This window comes from Triturus cristatus, chromosome 9 (genome assembly GCF_964204655.1).
Source record: "Triturus cristatus chromosome 9, aTriCri1.1, whole genome shotgun sequence".
In the NCBI taxonomy this organism is placed as follows: Eukaryota; Metazoa; Chordata; class Amphibia; order Caudata; family Salamandridae; genus Triturus; species Triturus cristatus.
Window position 1 is genome coordinate 82564258 of NC_140592.1, and position 23252 is coordinate 82587509.

The following is a 23252-nucleotide window of genomic DNA, read 5'->3' on the forward strand; positions in this document are numbered from 1 at the left end:
CACCTCTTTGAGAAAGCTGTCATCAGAAAAATTGAGAAAGCCATTAAGTTTGTTCCTGCTCCTCCCTTTAACACCTCTAGGGAGGAAAACTCTGCTCTTATGTCCCTTAAAAATGACAACAGTCTTACCATCAAACCATGCGACAAGGGCGGTGGCATTGTCCTCTTTGACACCGAACGATACAAGGAAAAGATGCTTGAGTTACTGGGCTCCTCTAGGCATTACCGTAAAACTATGCTGAATCCTGAACCTAGGATCAAAAGACGTATCTTGCAGGAGGTAGAGCGAGGAGTAGAGAGGGGCGACATTTGTACGTCTGAAGCCCTCTTTCTAACACCTACCCATACCCGTATTCCTATCATCTACGGTCTTCCCAAGACTCATAAAGATCAATTTGACCCACCGCTAAGACCGATCGTCTCTACGATTGGTTCCGCCACGGAGCCTTTATCTAAATATCTTGATAAGTTCCTCCAGCCGATGGTGGGCAACCTGTCATCTTACGTGAAAGACAGGACATTTCATTTCAAAAATTGAGGGTCTTGAGTACAACCATGAACGGGAGATTCTAGTAACTCTTGATGTTGAATCCTTGTACTCTAATATTCCCCAGACAGAGGCATGTAGAGTAGTTGGCAACATCATCCACTCTGATTTGTCTCTATCCAATAAGACTTTTATGATCAAAAGCTTAGAAATTGTTTTGGAAGAGAACTTCTTTGAATTTGACGGGCAGATATATCAGCAAGTGCAAGGTGTTAGCATGGGGGCAGCCTGCGCACCGAGCATTGCTTGCCTATATATGGGCGACTATGAGAAATCTAACATCTTCAATGAGGTTGCACCATTTTTTGAGAATGTACGACATTGGTCGCGATACATCGACGATGTTTTTTTCATTTGGTCGGGAGACGAGGACTCCCTAAGGGAGTACATTGAATGGCTAAATGCGGCCGACTGCAACATCAGGTTCACTGCCCATTTTAGCACTTCAAAGCTCGAATTCCTTGATGTCTGGGTAGGTCACCATGAATTCAAGCTTACGGTGTCCCTCTACACTAAACCGACTGCCAGAAATACCCTTCTTCACTTCGAAAGTTTCCATCCCAGAAGTCAGAAGGATGGTATTCCTTTCAGTCAGTTTCTGCGTTTACGCAGGAATTGTACCTCCATCAAGGATTACCTCCACAATGCAGAGACCATGAAACAGAAATTCATCGACAGAGGGTATCCCACTAGGCTGGTCAGAAACGCGATGAAAAGAGCACGTTTCTACAATCGAGACTCCATGTTTCAGAGTAAATGTCAGAAATCGGAGGATAAACTTGTCTGTGTCACCAGACATTCTCCCTTCAATAATAAGATCAGACAGATTGTAAACTGAGTGGCACCTTTTGAATCTGGGCGAACAATCATTGGCCCTGCCCAAACCAGTTTTTGCCTTTCGCAGAAACAAGAACCTCAGAAATTTACTGGTTAAAGCGAAGATCTCTGACCAGAAAACATGGCTGCAAAAGTCGATTGAAGGGTCATCACCGGTTAGGGGCAACCATAAATGTGGCACATGCCATGCCTGTGCCAATGCCATAATTGGTACTTCATTCTGCGTGAATGGCTTCACTACTGTCCTGAAAGAGATGACCAACTGCAGGACATCTAACTATCTATGCGATCCAATGCCCCTGTCCGCTTACCTATGTCGGCGAAACCTCGAGAGAGGTTAGAATTCGCATTGGTGAGCACAAATCTAACATCAGACGACTCAAGCATGCGGCTCCTCTGGTGGGCCATTGGGAAGAGAAGGATCACAAGGAGGAAGATCCAAGATGGACTATTTTGGAAAAAATGCATGTCCAAAAAGGCACCAACTCGGACAACCTGCGTAGAAAAAGCGAAGTTTTCTGGATTTTTGTCCTTGATTCTAAAAACAGAGGCCTTAACGAATCCCTTCCATGGGAAAATGCTATTATATAAGAATTTGTGATTTCTGACTTCATATTCTATATATGACCTCCTTAGTTTATAATTTTATATTTATTATTCACCTGCATTTTCTTTTATTATATTCCCTTTCCATATCTTCTCTTTTGATTCCTTCGACCTGGATTATTTGTTTTACTTTGGCGTAGTCTTTTTTAATTTAGTATTTCTTTATTCATGTTTTCTGACCCCTCTATTTTTCGTCCGTGATTCTGGTCCCTTTTTATTGTTTTTCCCCTCAGCCCTTTCCTTTTTATTTGCTGATTAGTTATAACTTTTTATTTTGTTCCTTAGATCCGCTGATATATGACGATCGAGTTAAACCATTTAGGTCTTTCTATACCTATTGGTTTCTCTTTCTTCTTCTTCTTCGTTATCAGTATGCTTATTTATTTGTTTTTGCTATCGGTATATTTCCTTGGCTCACGGGTCCTATCTGTTACGCCCTCCACCTTGATTAGTCAACGATGTGGGAGGGGCCTATCGGGAAAACTCAAATTCGGCTTCGGTGATAGTCTCCCTCGTTTACCATCCTTGCGGGATTCACGCTATTTGTAACGCCTTCTACCTTGATTCGCCAACGGGTTGGGAGGGGCCCACCTGGAGAATTCAAATGCGACTTCGGCGATGGACTCTCCCTCGCAACCATCCTTTTTGGGGGTCGCATCATTTGGTTGACGGCTGATCGAGCTCCGACTCTGAACTTTACCATCAAGGTATTTTGTGTGAATATATTGACAGGGGTTTTTCTTAAAGTCTGGTACTCTGAGTTAGCTCTACATTTATAGTTCGGCTGCTCCTTTTGCGTATTAGTCTGGGACCCTTTTTTGGCTTAGTCTTATCTCGGTTTGAATTTCAGTTAAATGATATTTATGGCCTTTGTATTTTGAAAACGCCACCTGTAATCCGCGACTGTTTGCCTTTCGAAACGGGCCCGCGGACCTCTGACCCTGCTACGTTGAAAACGTCGTTTGAATCCTGCAATTGTTTGCCCCCCTCAAGCGGGCTCGCAGAACAGCTATCTGGTTTCAGGTGAGCTGCTTTTTCGTCTATCAGGCTTATCTCTTTCCCCTTTTTTTGGTTTTAGGTTAGAAACTCCTTGAATGTACCAGCCCTGTGTCCAATTACGAAAGCACAAATCACTCTAGTGAATTGCTTTGTTCACTTTTCGTTCGTTGTGAGACTTGCCTTGATGTTGAATTAACTGTTTCATCGACAGCCAATTAAGGACCTCCAGCGGGCCTGCATTCATATTTACATCCCCGTTTTTTCTCTGGGTTCTTCTTTTTCCTTATCTTAGATCCCAGTAGGACCCCCTTTTGGATTTGTTCACCGTTTACCAAACCGAAAATAGGACAGAACAATAGGATAAGTGGATACAGCGTTTACTCCACTTTATGTCAATATCTGCCTGATTGAGCCACTCCTAGAACATTTAGCTCCTTTTTCTACTCCTACGCAGGTAAGCTCATATGTGTATTTATATCCCTGCGCCAGTTTATGTCTATTCATCAGTCTTTTTAGTGTGTTCTTTTAAAGCGTAGACAGATTCCTTTGGATTAGTCTTTTTTACTGCTTTTTTCTTCCTTTCTCTCTTCTTTTTTTCTTCCATTTTCTTAACCGCTCTCCACTTTTCCAACTATTGCTCTGGTGCCGGTTTATCACTTTCTAATTTAAATGGTATTTAAATTAGTTTATTCATTTATCCTTAAGGGTCTGACACCCATGTTGGAGTTTATTACTTCTTGGTCGCTATATGGCATACATTTGTGTTTTTGTATATATTCCCGATTCATCTTTTTGTTCGGTTTTATTATATGTTTATGTCTATGTTTACTCTTATTCTCCAACAGGTCCCATTCTATGGGGTTTTTCTTTCCTTACGCCCTGAAGGTGGTACTCCTGAGCTGGAGTTGTCTCACCAAAACACGCGTCGGCGTTTTTTAGTTGGGCCCTCTCCATTCCCATGGATTATGTACTCTAGATAAGTGGTTCGACATTTATCCAGAATAACCATCAGAATACCGTGGGATCACCAATGTTACTGCTTTGAGTTGGGCTCATAAGAGTTTTTTGGTCTGTTGTTGGATGAATTATGTAATGTTGTATGAATGTGAGCTGTTTGAATTTGAGTGTATGTAGTTCTGATCAAAAACTATTTCTTTACCTTTCTCCCACGTTTGGGAACCTGTTTTTTGTATTCCTCCCTGTGGTATATTCCTTTTTGTATAACATTCAGATATTTATTGTGTATGTTCAACACCTTTAATAATTTATTTTTGTTATAATGCACCTTGTGTTCTGCTTATTGTGATCATTTTTGTATAAAAAAATCAAATTCTATTTATGTACTATAAAAAGTGACACTAAAATGAAATAAATAAGAGTTGTATTATTTAGTTTGGTGTTCTCAAGTGTTTGTATGCCATATTACTTTAATCTGACTTGGGTGTCATTCTCTTTTTACCTCATGCATGATACATTGTACATCACTAAATTAGAAGGGTAGAGTTTACTCTGTTGTTGCTTGGTAAACATTCATCCCCAGTCACAGATCGGTGTTGAATCTATAGTTATTTTGCTCACCATTCCATTTTAGACCCAGCCATATGCAAACCAGCCTTGACCCTGCTCCTCATGGGACAGGCCAGGTCCTTCTTGGACCGGAAAACAAGCATCCTAGTACCAGTTTTGGGGCATCACTTCTCTTCAGCCAGGCTAGCTAGAAAACAGTGGCATAGCAAGAACGGGACCCACATCTGGGTATACCTCTCACTTTGGGCAAGAATGCAACGCAAAAAGATGGACAATGCTGTACATTGTAGACAGTTTCTGAATGTGGTATAATGGCAGGTTACAGAATTGTACAAGCATCCAGTGTTGAGGCACCTTCTGCATTGCCAACACTCGAGTAGGCTGGGCTTTGAATTTGCCAGTTTGCTTTAATTATTCATTGATGTACGATTTCTTAAAATACATTGAGGCACGCCAACTATTTCAAGTTCCTTCTTAACATTGATCCACATGGTCCTTTTCTTGGCTTACTTCACTGGTATAAGTCTATTCAAGCCAAGAAAGATCCAGTTGTAGAATTCAGTCACTTCCTTCTTAGGCGAGGTCTTGAGGTCCAACGTCTATGATGGAAGGTTTCATTTCTGCCAATGTCAGTAGCTATCATTGCTATTCCAGGTCATACAAAATGTTTTTGGCTGGGAGGTTGCTGTGTGAGGAGGACTTGGTGGTCACTCAATAGAGGAGTTGCTTGTTACTGTGCCATGTCCTGGTTAATACATCAAGTGTGTTGCTCCCGTTAGGAGGCCCGCGAGGTTTATGGTCATGCACACCCATTATCTGATATGCAATTTCTTTCAGGGAAGTGGTGTAGGTGGAATGCAATAGTGCTCCAGTTGAAAAGCTGTTTAGGTTGCAGGTTATTTTTCTGCTGAATTCTACACGAGTGTACCTTCAGCAGCAGTAGCGTGTCGGTGTGGAGTGGTGCTTTACTTGTTGCCTTTGCTACGTTCAATATTTGTACACCAGGGCTGGATTTGAGGGGGTAGGTCTTAATCGCTTATTGCACCCCAGCTTATGTTTTAGGAATAGTTATCCCAAAGCCAGCGTAAGAAGTCTGAAGCAAACCAATCCTCCTGGGTTCTCTTGTGGGGTGAAACTACATATATGCAGATGACTTAGTGGTGCATATCTTTGGCTCTAGCTGGAATTTACTAGTGAACGGTCTAGCCTCTACTTAATGAAAAAGGTGCTGGACATTAGCCCCAATGAGCATATAGAAGCAGATCAAGGTGCAATATTCTTCATGGCCATACCAGATACTGCAACGCTAGGGAAACCAGAGACCTTCGTGGGGGAAGCTTCTTAGAGGTCAATTAAAGAAAGCTTCCCATCTCCAACTGCAGTGGGCAGTATTTACTGATCAATGCTATGGAGCTGCCCAAGCAACCCCCCCAATAGCAAGTTTACTGAAAGATGACCGCTCTACAACTGGCTTGAGCACACGGAGACTTGATGCATCAGTCACAGGTTGTCCTACATAGACCTTAAAATTGTAGGAGGCCAGAAAGTTTACGTTCTGCTTCAGAGACTTGCGCAGCAACGTGGGATCCCACACACCATGCGGTTTTCTTCCAGGCTAAAACCCGCATTGAGGGGAAGCAGGTATTCTAGACAGTTGCGGTAGCTAAAAATCGATCAAACGGAAGCCCAACCACCTAGAGAGGAGAACTTAAATAAAGGCAGCACCCGCCAACCCAGGGGCAGATGCCGACAGTAACTGCAAGAGATGACAGCCAGAACAGGAGACTCCAGATCCTGGGTTTATTACTCAACAAGGCAGGCAGTGAAGGTTACACTGCACATCAGGGTTTTTATTTCCATAAAGAGTGGGTTGAAGATTGGTAATAACTAGAATTTGACAGGGTCAGACTCTAGGGAGGGAAACTCTGCAAACTAGGCAAAGACCATTCCTTGACTCAAGCTCGTGGCGGTAGATAAATTGAGGGAGTGTCGTAGAATGCAGGCGCTCAGAATTATAATGATCAGCCAACTGAGTAACTTTATGGTATAGAAACAATCTTCAACTTCACTGCAAAAACAAATACTGTACTTCACAGAATCAGTTTCAATCTAAAATATGTAGCCATATCAACTCCTTGGAGAGTGGTCTGGTTCCAGCACCTTTGCAAATCAAAGGATAATCCTGCTGGTGCCCTTTTGCACTATTTATGCCAACAGAGTCAGTGATCTAATTGATAGCCATGCTTATTCAACCCGGAAAGGCATGCGAGTCCTTGGTACCTGAAAGGAACACAGGTGCACCACACAAGAGAATATTCAATTGTTAAGTTCATATCCAACAATGAAAATTCTTCAAAAAAAATGTTTAATTCCATTTTACATGGGACAAACAGAATTCAGTTCTTGTGACTCAAGCAGAACAGCCGACGCGTTTCGTCCTAGTGCAGGACTTCAGGGCACTAATTAACGATGGGATACGAAGTTTTACTGACGAGAGGTCCCGATTGATTGTTTAGGGAATGTTCTCGTCCGGCAAGATATATATCTAGGTTCTAAGACTCATTGGTCTGGTCGTGACCGAAAATTCACTGCCAAGTGCAAGCCTCAATACAGAGTATTAAGAACACCATAATATAGGTTGTACTCTTGTGCAATAAAATCCGTTGGGGTTCTCTAGGGGTTATCCAATTTCAGCATCAACATCAAGCATCTCTGTATGTATATCAATTAAGGCCGGACCCAAAGCAATAGCAACATGATCGTTGCGGTCTGCAACGGTCACCGACACAGGGGTAGACGCCCAGATAGAAGGTCCTTGGTACCCCTTCACAGAAGCACTGGCAGAAGCAACTCTTTTAGCAATATTTAATACATTATAAATTTAAAAGGAAAATGTATTTATTGGTTTCACATGTAATGTTCCTTGCACCAGCATTTGCTTTGGCATGTAACCATGCGGTCACCATTTTGGCAAACCTATTGTATTCAATACACGAATAGATCTAGTGAAGGTCCTACGGTCAGCCTTCTTCCCCAATGGATTGCAACATTGTTAGACATCTTGGATCATCAAGCCTTTATCAGCTTGATGTGTCCTTTTGCTTTTTGTGGAATGCACGAGTAACTAACACATGTAAAGACTATCAGCACATATGTAACTCATCCATGGATCATTTATACAAAGCAATTTAGTTAATATTGCAAAAGAATTTGCTTTCGCCATCAGCAGATTAGGAGATATGAGCTCCTTACAGCCTAACGATGTAAAAAGTTTACTCCTTTACCTAGAAGGTCATGAAGTTACTACTGGTAACCAAGCTAGAAGCTTAAGTTGCACTATAGAACAAGAAGATGTCCACTGAAGGCTACAAGAGAGAATTAAAGATGCAGTTGTCCAATACTACAGACGGGGGTCTTCACAGAAGATAGAGCACTGCAGTTGTACTACAAAGACCGCTACATGTGCATAAGGTTAATGGTGGAGTGGTTTAAACAGTCTTATGAAAGTTAATGACGGAGGGCAAACAAGTCAGAGGAAGGCCGCCCGGGTGTCAAAGCTCTTGTGACATGGAATGCTTCAATTATACGGTAATAGTACCAGACCAAAACTATTCTAAATCTAGCCTCTCCCATTATTCATACATAGGCTTTAGGAGTTGGAAGCCTCTGCATGTGTAAATTTAAAACTATACCCAAAAAGTATACCAGAGCACTAAAAGCAGACACCGAGAACTTGTTTCTCGATTTGAGTCAATTCAGAAAGTCAAAAAAAAATTAAGAGGCCACAACCCCCCATAATTCACTTTCACCCATCTAGAATTGGGAAAGCGGTGCAGAGGAAGTGACAGGACCTAAGCTTACAAAAACAGCCGCTAAGAGCTCCAATTCACCAGGGGGGGAAATGCCCCCGGTTGTATGATAGAAGCATGCATGGATAAACTATGCATGCCTCTACCACACAGCCCAAACCACAAATGTGTCTTAACTATACATGCCTTTACCCCGACATTTCATGGTATAGGCTTAAATGGGAAAGGGGCATGTGTGGCTAAGGTCGCTACTACCCCGCCATCCACCACCCTGTCCCATACACTACCCAAACCCCTTCCCCAGCCCTAAAATTTACTGACCCCCAGCACTAAAAACTACCCTATTCCCCTCCACTACCCCAATGCCCAAGACCCTGCCCCTTTATGTACACTACCCAGACTCCCCTTGCGCGGTCCCTTAAACTACTGACCTTAAACGGTCCTAAAAACTGCCCCAGCCCCAAAAGCTACCCCCACAGCCCCACTTACCTCACCATCGTCCTGCTTCAGTCTTCCAAGCAGCTAGACGGCGCACTGCCTTAACCATGCATAGTTAAGGGAAGCATGGTAGGGCTTGCGTACCCTGAAAACATGCAGTTCAGGCCAGGTGGAATAAAAGCACTATGCAGAACAGCTTGGATATGTGGCGGTATGCAAAAAATAATCTATTACCAGCAAGTGCTGCAAAAGGCCCCATCCCAGAAGCGGCTAATTAAAAGCTATTCCACACACACCAAAAAAGGGGGCGGCTCTTCCTAGCCTGTTGTAAGGTATTTACCACTCAAATTCTAATTGGGTGCACATGCCATTATCGATCACAACCACCCCTTCCAGCTACAGGCTGATGATTTAATGTGCATCCGAGAAGCAAACTACAGCTCCCCTGCAGCTTGCAACCTCTGAATTCCTTCTAGTTGAGACAGCAGCCCCTATTCCCTCGTCCATCCACGAGGCAAGATTACTTTTTAAAGCATTTGCCACAGTATTAAGTTTACCAAGTAGGCCATGTTGTGGTCTATTAAAAATGAACTGTTAATAGTGCTTCCTCCACATTGTCACTAACTCTACAGATAAACCCCCCCATCCCCCACTCAGGAGGGAGTGTCACCATCTAACGAGCATTCAAATAAGTTTAACTTTAACCAATCAAGCTTGACCATGGTTCAGAGTGAAACGTCCACCATGAGATGCCACAGACCTGGAAGATATTAAGAAAGGTGCACATTTCAAGATGAAACAGCAAAGGGGTGCGGGGGGGGTTCAATTGTAAAGAAAGAGTACCGACATCCAATACTAGAAGCCACCCAAGTTCAGCTACCTCAATTCACAAGCAACACAGAAATTACCTGCGAAAGCAACCAGTATTCACCCACCGGCAGATGCAGTCACTCCTACTGCAAGAGCCATGGTCTGCTTACATTGGAGTAGGTGCACAATCCCACCACGTGACATGAACAGGCATATTCAGTTTGAGAATTCCCTAGACTTTATAAAATGAGGTCTTTAAAGTCCTGTACAAGCGTTTGCTCCCATCGAATCCAAGTGAGATCCCTGCTGCAGAGGAAATTGTTCCAACCAATGGCAGAAAATGCAGCCCCCTTTTCCCCTCTCAAGTGTGCTTACTTGTCAGCCATGCCACAGATCTAACCCCAATGCTTCCACGCGTGGCATTCAATAGCTGTTCAGCTTCAAGGCTCCTCGCCCCTCTATCAGTTGCTGAAGTATTATCTAGGTCCTTTAGCTTCATATGCTAGTCCATCAATCGTCTTCACTAGTCACTTGCTGCTGTAAGACTACAGTATCGCCTTCTCTGGACCATGCTTTAGGTCGTTACAAAATATTCCATTATTATACATTTGTAGACCCACACTACTGTAAACAAGTGAGCGGTTGACAATCTATTAAGCATCTGTTGCTTAGGCCAGGGGTTTCCAAAGTCAGGGCTGGATCCATGCCAGATGTTAGGTATATCCCATTAAGTGATCTTAAAAATCTGGCATGGATCCAGCCCTCAGGGACCAACTTGAGAACCCCGCCTTAAGCTGTTGCCATTTTCTGCCATTCCACCCCAAGTGATTAGTCTGTCAGAAGCTAGACTACAAGGCCGTTCTAGATGGTAATGTTCTCAACCAATAACTACAGCAGAAACACCTAAACCATTAACCAGTTGTGCTAATCTAGGTTGCATTCATCCATACAAGTAACCAGGATTTCATACATTAAAATATGAACCTGAGGTTATGTAGGCTACAAGCATACTCCATGTAATCACTGTGGCAAGTAAGTGTAGAGTCCATTTTTAGAATGCAGTGGATAAGGGCAAGGGAGTGGCAGAAGAATGAGGCTTCATAAGTATACTCATTGAGCCTTCATAAGTATACTCATAGTAGTAATGGTGACAGACAAAATAAAAGCAACCAAAAGCTACAAAATGCGAGGTCAGTATTCTGGTTAAGTTAACAGAACCTTTATTGAATAGTAAAAATAATTTGCATTATAATAAATTAAAATAACCAACATGGTTTCATAACTATTTCTTGCCACGCTTGGCGGTAGGTTTGGCAGAGTCCTTATCTGTGTTGTCTTTGCTTGTGGGTGCAGCCTTTGCTGCCTGTTCACCCTTCTTTTCACTGGCCTTTTCCTTGGTTGCTCCTTTGGCAGCCACCTTCTCCTTGGGCTTTTTTGCTGGAATTTTGCTAGCTTTGTCAGAGTTCACCTTCGCTTTGGGAACAGCCGTCTCACCCTGTGGGAGAAGTAACACTATTGAAATGCTTCATAGTAGAGTGCATAACAAGCATTTATCAGCAGTTATGTAGCACCAGACTCCTATGATTGTCCAAGAGAGTTACAAGTACAACAAAGCAGTCTCCACAATCAACACATGACAGGCACCAACAATTCTCTTCATACTATGGTCTTATGCTGCAAACTCACATGGCAACTGGGAAGTATTGCCATCTTTACCATGGTGTAATTGCACCATAGCATAGGGTTGCAAATTTCTTGATCTATCTGTTCCCACTCTGTATACCTAGGTTTACTGGATCCTTCTTGTAATGGTTACTTAAGGGGAGCTGCAAAGAGACTAGCGACATTCCTGGGAAGCCTTAATGAAGAAAGTCAAAAGTGACAAAGTTAGCAGACTAATCAAGGCCCAGCTCAGTCTGTGTGCAGACTAGAAACTGTACCCTTAGTTGCCCCCCACCCCCATTAGGGACAAATTTCAATATTGGGAGAGGAGTTGGCCTAACGCCTAGGGTGGCAGACCTCGGATCTGGGTTCGAGTCTTGGCAATGACACTGAACATACTGTGATTCTGGGCAAATCACTTAATCTCCCTGTGCCTAACAAAAATCAATGTGTCCTCATGTAGTAACTGGTGCTATGTGCTTATATACCACTGTTAAAAGAAAATGAGCAAATCGGGCAAGATATCAAAGCTTGCTGTGCCCCGCCCAAATACTAGATTACATGCAGCATTGCCTCAGCCTTTACCAACACTCACGGCCATTGATAAAATGCAAACAATCGGAGTTGTGGCCACTGCAGTCGAAAATACTGAAAGGAGACTAACCCTTACTCCCACAGTATGCTCACAAGATATGGAGGGGATTTCTCAGCAATTACCATTGATCCTACGGTCTTTGAATCTCACCTTGTACCCACTTATGTTGAGCTGCCATGTTCACGGATTCCTTCCGAATCTTTAAGAGACGAGGAACTAGGGCAGGCTCTAGTGGAGTTTCCTAGTAATGTTGAAGACCCTCATTCTATCCTGCCTCCTTCCCCCCCCTGCATTAATTGTGAAATCTGGGAAGCCAGGACCTAAGCTGAGAAAAAAAAATAGTTTCCCCCAAAAAAACGAAAACTAGGTAAAAAAAAGTGGCCAGCCACAATTTGGTGACCCCCATCTGATAGCACATTGCATCCCCAATTACGGGTGCCATGTTGGGTCACCAACATGGTGGCTGATCTTCAGGCATGCTTGGAACAGACTATTGCCACCCATATTAAACCTATAGTTTCAAAACTAGATCGAATTATTTCCATTCTAAATGGGGGGGTGGGGGGGGGGGGGGGGGGCACAACGAAGTCCATAATTCCCCAGGATAAGATACCATCTTCTGCATCTGGTAGTTTGGGGGTAGTTACAGTCGATATCCCAGTAGCTCAGAACACAAACTTAGGGGTAACAACAAGTATCCACAAGCCTATAAGCTCCATGCCACCACCCCCTCCTGCTTCAAATGTTATTAGGTCTTACTTCCCAGTCTACAAGGGCTCCATCCGATAATTCTAGACCACATTCTAAGGAGGATGCAATCTTGCAAAAAACTGGTACACCTATGCCAACGAGATCTGCTCAGTCCAGGGCAGTTTCTCCCCAGTTGCCTTCTATAAACTGGCCCCCAGAAGCCCAACCAGGTGGTAGTTCTAGTAGGTGTTCCGGCTCTTAGAGGGGGGGGGGGGGGGGGGAACCAAAAAAAAAAAGACTAATCTTAAAAATAAATGTATTCAGTGGTTGAGCATAGACAGACCTCTCCCTCCTAATATATTTCAGGGGAAATTCTGGCGGTGTGAAGAATAGATTGGAAGGGGTCCCAAAACAGTGGCAGGAGATGCTATAACAATAAACTTTAGGGACCTTTCCGCAGTGGACCATATCTGTAGAACCCCTTTGGTGGAATTCCCAGATATTTCCACTGCATCTGTCTTATTTCTACCCTACTCCAAATTTTAATCTGAATTGTATGCAGAGGCCCAAATATGATAGGAACCATTATTTGCCACCTAGTGGGTCTCGACATTGGAAGTCACCTGTGGAATGCCCCTCAAATCCTATTCTGCCTTTTCAGTCATATGCCCATTGGAACAGGTTTAGTGTCCTAGAGGAGGTAGACTGATTAACACTGAAACCCCTATCCTAGAATCGAGTAATAGTGAACGCACGGATGGTTCTGGATTAGCGGAGAATATTTTGTCCCTACCCTCTGGCGATGATCCTTGCCTTATTGACACTAGGAGGGTGAAAAAGAGTAGAAGGTATTCGAGATCAGGGCCCCTTAAAAGAACAGGGGTGTGAGCAAGGCTCTGAAAAAGTGATGCAAGGGTGTATAAAGATTCTCTCATGGAACATAGCGGGATTAAAGAATAAATTAGTACTGGAGTGGTTCACCTTTATGGCAAAGTATGACATCTGCTTGATGCAAGAGACCTGGGCCCTGTAAGGGAGTTTATGTCATGGTTTTGCGACCTTTGATATTCCTGCAGTATCCAGGGGCAAGGGCCGCCCTTCAGGGGGGCCTATCTGGGTAGGAACACAGGCCATTCAGCTCGGAACAAACTCCCTAGACATCCAATGTGTTCTATTAATCTTACCTGATAAGTCACGAGTGGCCATTATAAATATCTATTGTAGGCCTACTACGAATGGAAACGAATCAAGCATTATCGCACTTGACCTTTTCATGCAGTCACTTGATCCCTCAATAACGATAAGTCTGGGTGGCGATTTCAATTGCCAGTATGAACCTTTGAGTATTCCTGATCAGGACAACCAAGATGAAGTCGACTAGTTTGGGTGCATTCCAGCCCCCGCGATTACCCCAGTAAGGGTTTGGACCAAGCTGGTATTGCACATCAAATCCTTCACACTTGCAATGTCCTGATGGGCGTGCGTGCAATGGAAGGTTTGATAATGCTAGCTCTGGTCTACCCACATATAATAGGTTTAATAGTACTTCCATTTTCGACTACATTTTACTGGAAGCTAAGCACTGGGATAAGCTCAAAGACTTTAGGGTTGTATTAAGACACGATAGTGACCATAATGCCCTGGTCCTGACGCTTAAGCCTGGTGCATTTGGCTTATCCAACCCAGATCCAAGTACAAAGCTGGCTGCACCACCTTTTATTATATCTAATAGGAGAAGGGTTAAATGGCCAACATGTCTGGATTCACCGACTAGTCTTGCAGAAATTTATCAGATTGCCACTCAATAGTGAAATGGGGGGGGGGGTCTGGTCTCTTTTGGGCAGGCCACAGAGATACATAGAAGTAGACTACGAGTCTAGGGGAGATATTCTATCCAGCTACCTGGGACTGGGCAGTCAAGGCCCAGAACACCCCTGGTATGACCATGCCTGTAAAATTGCAAAGAGATGCTTGCAGCACTTAAATCTAAAGTTACCCCTAAAATTAGAGCATCTAGAATACTGTATAAGGAGGAATTGACCAGGGCCAAGAGAGAGTGGGAGGAATCCAGATTGAATGATCTGAGGCAAGCACTCCTCTCCAAGGATTCTAAGACTTTTTGGGCCATTGCCTCTTCAACATTGAGAGGCGACCGAGAGGAAGGGGTCCCAAATATTGCTCCCCTAGTGTGGGAGGCTCATTTTAAAAGAACTTTATTAAAGTCCTGAGTTGAGGGCATTTGTGTGCCAGGAACAGGTTAATACACCATCTCATGGGACTTCTGTATCCTTACACTCTGCCTCGATTATAGTCAGCTGGGATTTTCGGGCACTCTGATAGGGACTAGTTCACAGGAACCTCAGGATAGGAAGGAGGTTAATTACCCAGACTCAATTTCTTTTTAAGGCAGTGGAATCTGCAATTGAGGGACTGCCCCTAAATAAAGCACCAGGACTTGATAAGCTCCCGGGGGACCTTTTCTGTTCTCAACCTAATATCTGGGCTCCATACCTGGTTGTTCTGTTTAATGCGGTTCAGCAAGGTTCCGCATTGCCGGACACATGGTTTGGAGCAGAGATTGTTCCAATTTTTAAGAAGGGCTGCCCATTAGCCCCATCCAACTATAGACCCATCAGTTTACTGGACACCACTCAAACTGTTGGGCCGAATTCTACTGAACAGATTATTAGACTGGATGGAGGTGAACAAAATACTGACTGCCTTACAAGCCGGTTTTAGAATGTGTATTTCTACCCTGGACCAGATCTTTGGCTCCAGGTCCTGTATTGGAAAACTGCAAGAGTGGAGGGTGGCAGCCTCTACCTTGTTTTTGTGGACCTGTGGGCCGCATTTGATCTGGTCCCCAGGGAGAAACTTTGGATGGTGCTGAAGGAACTCTGTCTCCCATCCTACCTTCTTGATGTGCTGGTTCGTCTCCATACAGGGAACTTTGCACAGGTGAGGTGTGGGAAGAATGGGGAACTATCAGCTAGTTTCCCTGTAACTCAGGGGGGTACGCCAGGGTTGTGTACTGGCCCCTACACTGTTCAGCCTATATGTAAATGGATTGATCGATGAACTAAACCGTCTCAGGGATAATGATGCCCCGCGTTTGGCCTCTGGTCGGGTGCCCGCCCTGATGTTCGCGGACGACACCTTGTTGTCGCGGACATCGGGCATCCAGCGGGTCCTGGATGGGTTTGACCTTTTGCGCCTTGAGGGGATTGGAGATCAACCTGGGGAAAACTAAGTTTATGATCTTCAATCCTGAGGCACACACGCCCGAACCCTGCATTAGGTGGTGTTCCCTTAGAAAGTTAAGACCTTCATATATCTGGGAGTCACACTGACTGAGCACTTCGAATGGGATGCTCAAGTAGCCAAATCTTCCCTGAGGCTATCCCAGATAACGGGGGGGTATCGGAAGATTCCATAGAATTTCTATATTTAAACCAGTCACCCCTGTATTAGAGATTTATAAAACAGGTGAGGTCAGCAGCCTTGTATGCTGCGGAACTTTGGGGCCACACAAATACATCCAATTTACGGAAGGTAGAACAAGCCTTTATGCGTGGTCTGGTTGGTCTCCCCCAGAGCACGCCTCTTATACCACTGCACCTGGACATGGAACCAGTCAATGAATTGGCGGCTGCGTGACCATTACTTTATTGGAGAAGGCTTTGGTCTGTCCCTGAGCTTGCATTTTTTAAAGCGGACTTTAATGCAATCTGGGGACAGTTAAACTATAAGAAAATACCATGGCTACTCCATATAAAGACTCCCCTCTATCAAGTTGGTCTGCCCCAACTATGGGATTCTCCGGGTACCAGCTGCGTGAGGACTCCAAAGGTCCGAGATATTGGCTGCTGTTAAGATTATATAACTCTAAAATACTATGCTGCTCAGCTTTCCTGGGCAGGCTGACCTCTGAGTTCTTAATGGTGAAAACGGATTCTAAGCTGGAGGTTCTTGGATTTAGTACAGCCTCCTCTGGCAAGAAAATTATATATTCAGCCGAGACATGGCTCTCTCCCAATCAGGGCGCTTACATCTAGATGGGAAAACTGATGGAGGGCATTTGCCCAGCTTGCAAAACTTGTAATTAAGATGTCACCCACATTATGTTCTTTTGTCCAGCATATAGCATGACTCGAAAATGTTTGCTTATTCCTCTGTGCAAAAATTTGGGGCTCAGACAATGTGTACAAGCTTGCAGAGTATTTACTTATGACACTGATCCTTTTATTGTTTATGCAGTTTCCCGCTTTTTATATGGCGGAGAAGGATGAGTTTTATCTAAAGTAATGCTTTCTTTGCTTTTATCTTTTTTCTCTGCTAAATAATCATAACTTACTTTATTGTACTTTTATGGTCTTATGACCGAAATAAAGTTATCACTGACTGGCTATGTAAAGCACCCCAATACCCGATTCGGGTAAAGTTCGCGCTATATTAAACTCAGTTAAAAAAAAAAATTAAGCACCTAGCTATGATAAAGTGTGAACATCTACAAGGTGGTTACCAAGTGTCCCACATCTATGGGATAGAACAGGAATGTTGAATTCATAAGCCAGCAAGTGACAGCTAGTCACATCATAGTGCACCTCCTTGCAATAGTACATCTTGACACAGGTGCTCAGAAGCTGGACTAGCACCAGGACACCAAGAGTTCAGTAAAGAAAAACGCTGTTTTAGAAAGTAAACTCAACCCATTAAATCAAATACTTCGGCTGTTGAAATTTCTGTTCCAACAGTCATGCACATAGTCTGCCCACAACTATGCCCAGTCACTGGGCTGTGTCATAGCCAGAAAGATTTGCCCAGATAAAGAAATATTGAAGTGACTTCCATCGATCAAAGAAAAAAAAAAAAAGAAAAAAAAAAAAAAAGAAAGAAACTTGCCAACTGGCTTCCCCGTACTTAAGTGTCAATGTGTTCTATGGTGTGGACACGGCTCAGACTTGTAGGCTTTAAATGCCTGCATCTCTACATTCTGGCTTCATGCCTCAAGGGCTTATGAAGTAAGATTAAACCCCAAAGCTACAGTAGCAGGAAGGTAAGCCTCTTTATGGAGCATGGTTCTGCTCCAAGCCGGAACTCAGCAGCCACGAGAACTGCAAGTCAATGGTGCACATGCATGTGGAGACACTAGCTCCTCCAGTCGCAGCAAGGGTCATTTGCTCCAAATGCAAGTCTGGCCTATATATATATATATGTACACACATTGCCGTTGCTACAAAGCTCAATACATTTGCCCACCAGGCAAAACTAATCCGGTCTCAGCTAGTTTTCTAGTTTGAGCTACTGTAATCCAGTTAATACCAAAAGCAGAGCTGCGAGAGGTCATACACTGGCTGAAGGGCCTCCCTCCGTTGAAACCACTAAGTTGCAAACAATACAGCAAGTTGTAGAATGTGCTGTACTAAGTTTCACAGGCCCATTAATTCCTGTACCCCCCCCACTGTAAAGGGGTACATACTAAGCATCAGTGCAGAGATTAGCCTCCGGGTAGTTCAAGATGAAAGCCAAAAGCAACTTACTTTACTACTGGCAGCCACTTTTTTCACAGTCTTCTTATCCGCATCACCTGCAGAAGACAAATAGCTGTGTAGGTGCTGTAGCATGTTAAGGTACAACAGATCATAAGAGGTAGGATTTTATGCAGCAGCAACAGATCCATCAACATGGTCAAAACACGAATGAACCACTACAACATAGCAGCTGGAGTCCAAGTAATGCCACGGTGCCTGAATGAAGTGCGGCATATACACTTAAAGGGGCCAAAACAAGAGAATAAAAAACAGACTTTAGGGATGGACCTATATGGCCTCGTTTCATCATACCCAGATGAGTCCTTTCGGCAACTATGCCTCAGAAAGCTGTCCAAAAGGGCAAACGGTAACTAAGCCTGTGTCAGAGCATCCCATGTGCAATTACCTCATAGGGCCACTTCCTCATCCCAACCTTTACCTAGTGAGGTGTTCCACCTCATTATGTAATGAATGACAGGAAAGGTAGTTGCAGAAGTGAAAAACTACCATATGTAATCAGGCCATGAAAGAAAACATTTTAATCCTGCTCTGGTGAAGAAAAACTGGTAACTGAAGTGTGAAAGGTGGAAGAGACGTGTGGGCGGGGAGGAGCCTGTGAGAACACGCTGCGGAGATCAAAGAAAAGGTTGGCGACCATATGGAGAGTGAGGGGTGTACAGCCTGGTGAGCTGAAAGCGTGTGGCAACAGAGGGAGCGTGTGGTGCGTGACAACGTCCACGTGAACTTTGTTCATTTGTTAAAAGTACAATAATTCTAATTTAAGCACAAAACACCTAGCACCAATAGACATTAACAGATGAAAAAACCAAAAATCTACCGATGCGTTTAGAAACGCTTTGATCCTGTAACGTTAGTTTGTTAAAATTTAGAAAAGGCACCTACTGACATCGTACGAACTAGGGGGTAGTGTGTGAGGTAATTGTATGAGGGCACAGTGTGAATGTGTAAGGGTGCGGGCTGTGTAAGGGTGCAGTGTGTGACCTAAAGTACTGTGAGTGGGTAATGTGTGAGAGCAGTGTATGTGGGGGCAGTGTGTCATGGGGTCAGTGTGAGAGGGGGCAGTGTGCGGTCTGAGAGAGGGGGCAGTGCATGTGGTCTGTGTGATAGGGGCAGTGTGTGGTCTGTGTGAGAGGGGCAGTGTGTGGTCTGTGTGAGAGGGGCAGTGTGTGGTCTGTGTGAGAGGGGCAGTGTGTGGTCTGTGTGAGAGGGGCAGTGTGTGGTCTGTGTGAGAGGGGGCAGTGTGTGTGGTCAGTGACTGTATTTCTATTTTCTTTAAAGGCTGTATTAGTATTGGAAAAATACACAAATCTGACACTGGCTCACGTAAATGTCTTGGAAGTAAACTGTATTCTTATTTGAGGGTGAGGGGGTGCAGAGGGTGAGGGGGCTAAAGTGTGTAGGGCAGTGTGTGAGTTGGCATTTTGTGGGGTAGTGTGTGAGGCGGCAGTTTGGGGGGTCTAATGCGTGTAGGGCAGTGAGTGAGGTGGCATTGTGTGGTCTGTGTGTAGGGCATTGTGTGAGGCAAAACAGAATAAAAGGATAAAAGTGCTGTTTGTAGAGAGTGGGATTTTTTGGTTTGTTTTGCATGAGAAAGTAAGCAGGAAACTCAGACAAAAGCATATGTGTTTAGATGCGTAAAGCAGAACAGAGGCTGGAAACTATTGAAGACGAGGGCAGACAGCAAAACAGAGGCGAGACAGGATAAATATGCTGTTTGTGGAGAGTGATTTCCCCCCCCGCATAAGAATGTAAGGAAAGGAAACAATGAACGTGTTTGGGTGTGTAAAGTTAAATTAAAAAAAACCTCAAAGTAAATATAATAGACGCATGCAAAACTCATAGGCATGAGGTAAAGTAGTCCGTCACACAAAGCACAAAAAAAAAATGCGAGAAAGAAGGCGGGGCGGAACTACACGGAAGGGGAGAGACGCGTGGGCGTAGAGCCTGTGAGAACGCGCGGCGGAGAGCAAAGAAAAGGCATGAGACCATATGGAGTGAGGGGGTGTGCAGCCTGGTGAGCTGAAGGTGTGGCAACAGAGGAGAGCGTGGCGCGCCCGAAGTGTCTGGTAGAAAATGGAAGCTATAAAGAATGCGCGTGGTTGTGTTCACATGAACTGTACGCGATCCGCAGCTAGGTAGACTTTTCAGACTGCTTACTATAATCTCGCCTATCCATCCCTGCGGGATAGAATAGGCGAGACCTAAAAACGATGCCAAGAGGGAGGTGCGAACAAGCCACCACACAAATGTAGAGTAAGTTTACGTACGTCTGCGCAAACATTTACAACTGGGGTAAGACTAAGAGCAGATTAAGAGGATTGGAAACAGCAAGCAACCAAATTGACAAATGTATTTTACAAAATAAAGTGCATAACAAGTTTCCTAATGTCAACACATCAGATCACATTGTACGATGAAACAAAGTTTAGCACCACACCGACTCCAACATATGCACACCCTGCTCTGCAATTTCCATTCACCACCTCCCAGAATTGTTAAACCTGGGTGACTGGGTTTAAACTAACAATTACCATGGTAAAGACTGCCAGCACTGCACTCCTTAGGACCCAAGTGAAGTTCCAATCAGGGAAGGAGATGGGTAAGGAATCTAACATGAAACTTGTAAGGTGAACGCTCATAGTCTAAGGATTCAGCAGGTGCGAACCCCTCAAGCATCCAATTGGTGGGAGAAGACTTACCGGGTGCTTTTGGCTTCTTGGCAGTTGGCTTCTTGGCAGCTGCTCCTGCAGTTTTAGGTTTCCTGGCCACCACTTTCTTGGCTTTGGGCGCCTGTTCTCCATTTGGGTCACTGTTCTCAGATACCTTCTTCAGAGTTTTTGGTCTGGCTGGCGCCAGCTACAGGGTTATAAAAAGCACACAGGTTACTTGTTGCACAGCAGGCCAGCACAAGTCCAAACCAGGTTATTGGAAGCCCAGGCTGGAGGAGCAACACAATTCTATCAGAAAAACCGACCAGGACTAGTTCAAAGTTACAAAGGTAATGCCCATGCATAAAGTAAAGGTAGGCAACTAGGTTGAGTCCAGAGTATGAGACTAGTGACTCTAGAAAGTCCCACTTCCTCCTCTTGTTACAAGCCAAGAACTACTAACTGCAATTGTTGATCACTACAAGCTGGGCTTGCATCAGTTGTACTGCCCCCAAAACACACTGAAAGAAGAACTCTATAACCTAGTTCAGCAAGATCATTTAACTGGCAAGGGGTCCGGTCATGAGCTCACCTTGAACCTTCCTGTGGCGCCTTTCGCTGTTGAGTTGGTTGGCCTGATCAGAAGGCCCTGATCCATGCCCTTCCCGAGCGCTCGCCTCAGCAGTACCCGGAGCCGCACGGAGTCAACAGACGGGTAGGTGGTGAGGATGTAGGAACGGATGGAAGGGACCGTAGCACCTTTGCGGTCAGTGTTCTTCCTCAGGGCTTCCAGTACCATGCTCAAGGTTGAAGGGTGAAGAGGGGCATCTGTTGCTTTCGGTATTTTGAGGGCTTTAGCCTTCACCTCGCCAGCTGTTGATGCAAAATCCAATGTTACTCACATTTTAGGGTGACAAAGCTTCCCAAGGATTTGGTTAAGAGCAGCACGGTAGGTTTTAAAAAAAAAAAAAAGCTACATGTGAACAGGAGATCATACAATGGATTGCAGCAATTCTAAAAAAAAAAAAAAACCAACCTACAAATGTACATATTGGCTGAATTGTTTAGCTACTTAGAAAAGTGAACCACCTCTATCATAAGGCAATGGGAGACACCTGTAAAATGCACAGGAGGGCCATTTCCAAAATGAGGGCTCCAACATCAGAGCCTGAAAATGGTTTCTCACATGGTAGATACTCATGCTAGTTGAAGCCATGTATGTTTGTATACAAAGGGGCCCTGGCGGAGTATAAAAGGAGCCCTGTGCACCGAGGAACCAGAGGTGCAATGCTATAATATACAGGCCAGCACTGAGTAACATCTGAGAGGGAGGGTTAGAGAGTGAAGTCTCCATTCCATTGGAGAGCAAAAGTATTAACAGAATAAAAGCAAAAACAGCATATACGCTCAAGTACCCTCCCCCGTTGGCTTGAATGTAATGGGGGAGTGGGGGTTAATAGCCAGTTAAAGAGTCTACATAGTTGTGGGCAGGTTAAACAAGACAGTGAAGTCTTACTCGCCCCGGGTACAGGCCCTCTTTTTTGGCACAATTGACGTCAGCAGCATTCGAGAACCCCGCATGCTCCATTTCAAACCCGAGAGGTTTGCACAACCTTGGGTTTTTAGTGTTGCTTCACATTCGGTCGTCTACACTAAAGTGTAGAGGATATCTTCACGTGCCAGGAAGCCACCGGTCCGACTCCGACAGCCGTAGGCTGCACGAGGCCGCCATTTTAAGGAGTCTTAGAAGACCAGTGTTCGAAGCCGACCACGAGTACTTCAAGGGAGGGAACAACCACATCTAAATTTGAAAATCTGGCGCACTTTATTAGCAGCAGAGAAGCCGAACTAAACAGTTTTGTTCGCTTTTAAGCTCCCACCCCACCGTTTTTTTTTTCCTTGGACACACTTGACAAAAGCCATTATAAAATGTTCGTTATAATGTATTTTTTTTATGGGAAATATTTGGTGTCGAAATGAAGAATACCTCTAGTCCAATTAAATTTAGGCGCAACTTTGTAAAAACTCTAAAAACACGCGCTTAAAAAATACGACATGCAAACCAGACCACATTTATTTCCAGTTATAAACATTTACTAAGAGCATGCAGTTTGACAAGCACGTTTAAGAACATTATGACGAAGTACATTGAAGCCTCACCCCAACCAATAGATATTTGTATACAATTAAATATTACAGGATGACAAAACCCACCTGCTTTAGTAGTCACTGCTTTGGTAGAGTCGGGCTCGGTGGCGGCGGCGGCAGCGGCGGCGGTAGCAGCGGCAATCCTCTTAGAAGCCATTTTGCTGAGAAAAGACGGTAAAAAACAAAACCCCACCGAAATATAGAATAAAATAAAAAAAAGTCTCTTATAGCACGACTAGTATAATTTACAACACAGAAAGGCTCTTGGGCAGTGTGCACGGGCCTGTGGTTTATATACACTGAGTTTATACCCACCTCGACTGGGTAATTAACGCTACCGGGCAATTAACGAAACAGGTGAGGCTCAGAAGTCATTAGTACCTCT

General features: G+C 44.2%; 1 protein-coding gene across 1 annotated transcript; it reads right to left on the bottom strand.

The window, feature by feature from the left end:
- Positions 1–10775: 10775 nt before the first annotated feature.
- Positions 10776–23150, bottom strand: H1-8 (H1.8 linker histone). Its single transcript, XM_085627554.1, has 5 exons — positions 22934–23150; positions 21312–21592; positions 20771–20927; positions 18060–18106; positions 10776–11067 (listed from the first exon to the last, which is right to left on the bottom strand). The coding sequence occupies exons 1-5, from the start codon at positions 23022–23024 to the stop codon at positions 10855–10857; spliced, it is 789 nt and encodes a 262-aa protein (XP_085483680.1). The 5' UTR covers positions 23025–23150; the 3' UTR covers positions 10776–10854.
- Between the last annotated feature and the right edge of the window lie 102 nt (positions 23151–23252).

Excerpts from the sequence above, each read along its gene's own strand:
- H1-8 (XM_085627554.1), bottom strand. The coding sequence starts at position 23,024 with ATGGCTTCTAAGAGGATTGCCGCTGCTACCGCCGCCGCTGCCGCCGCC. Across the intron at positions 20,928-21,311 it reads GCGCCACAGGAAGGTTCAAG|CTGGCGCCAGCCAGACCAAA; the intron begins GTGAGCTCATGA and ends ATAACCCTGTAG. Across the intron at positions 18,107-20,770 it reads CAAGAAGCCAAAAGCACCCG|GTGATGCGGATAAGAAGACT; the intron begins GTAAGTCTTCTC and ends TGTCTTCTGCAG.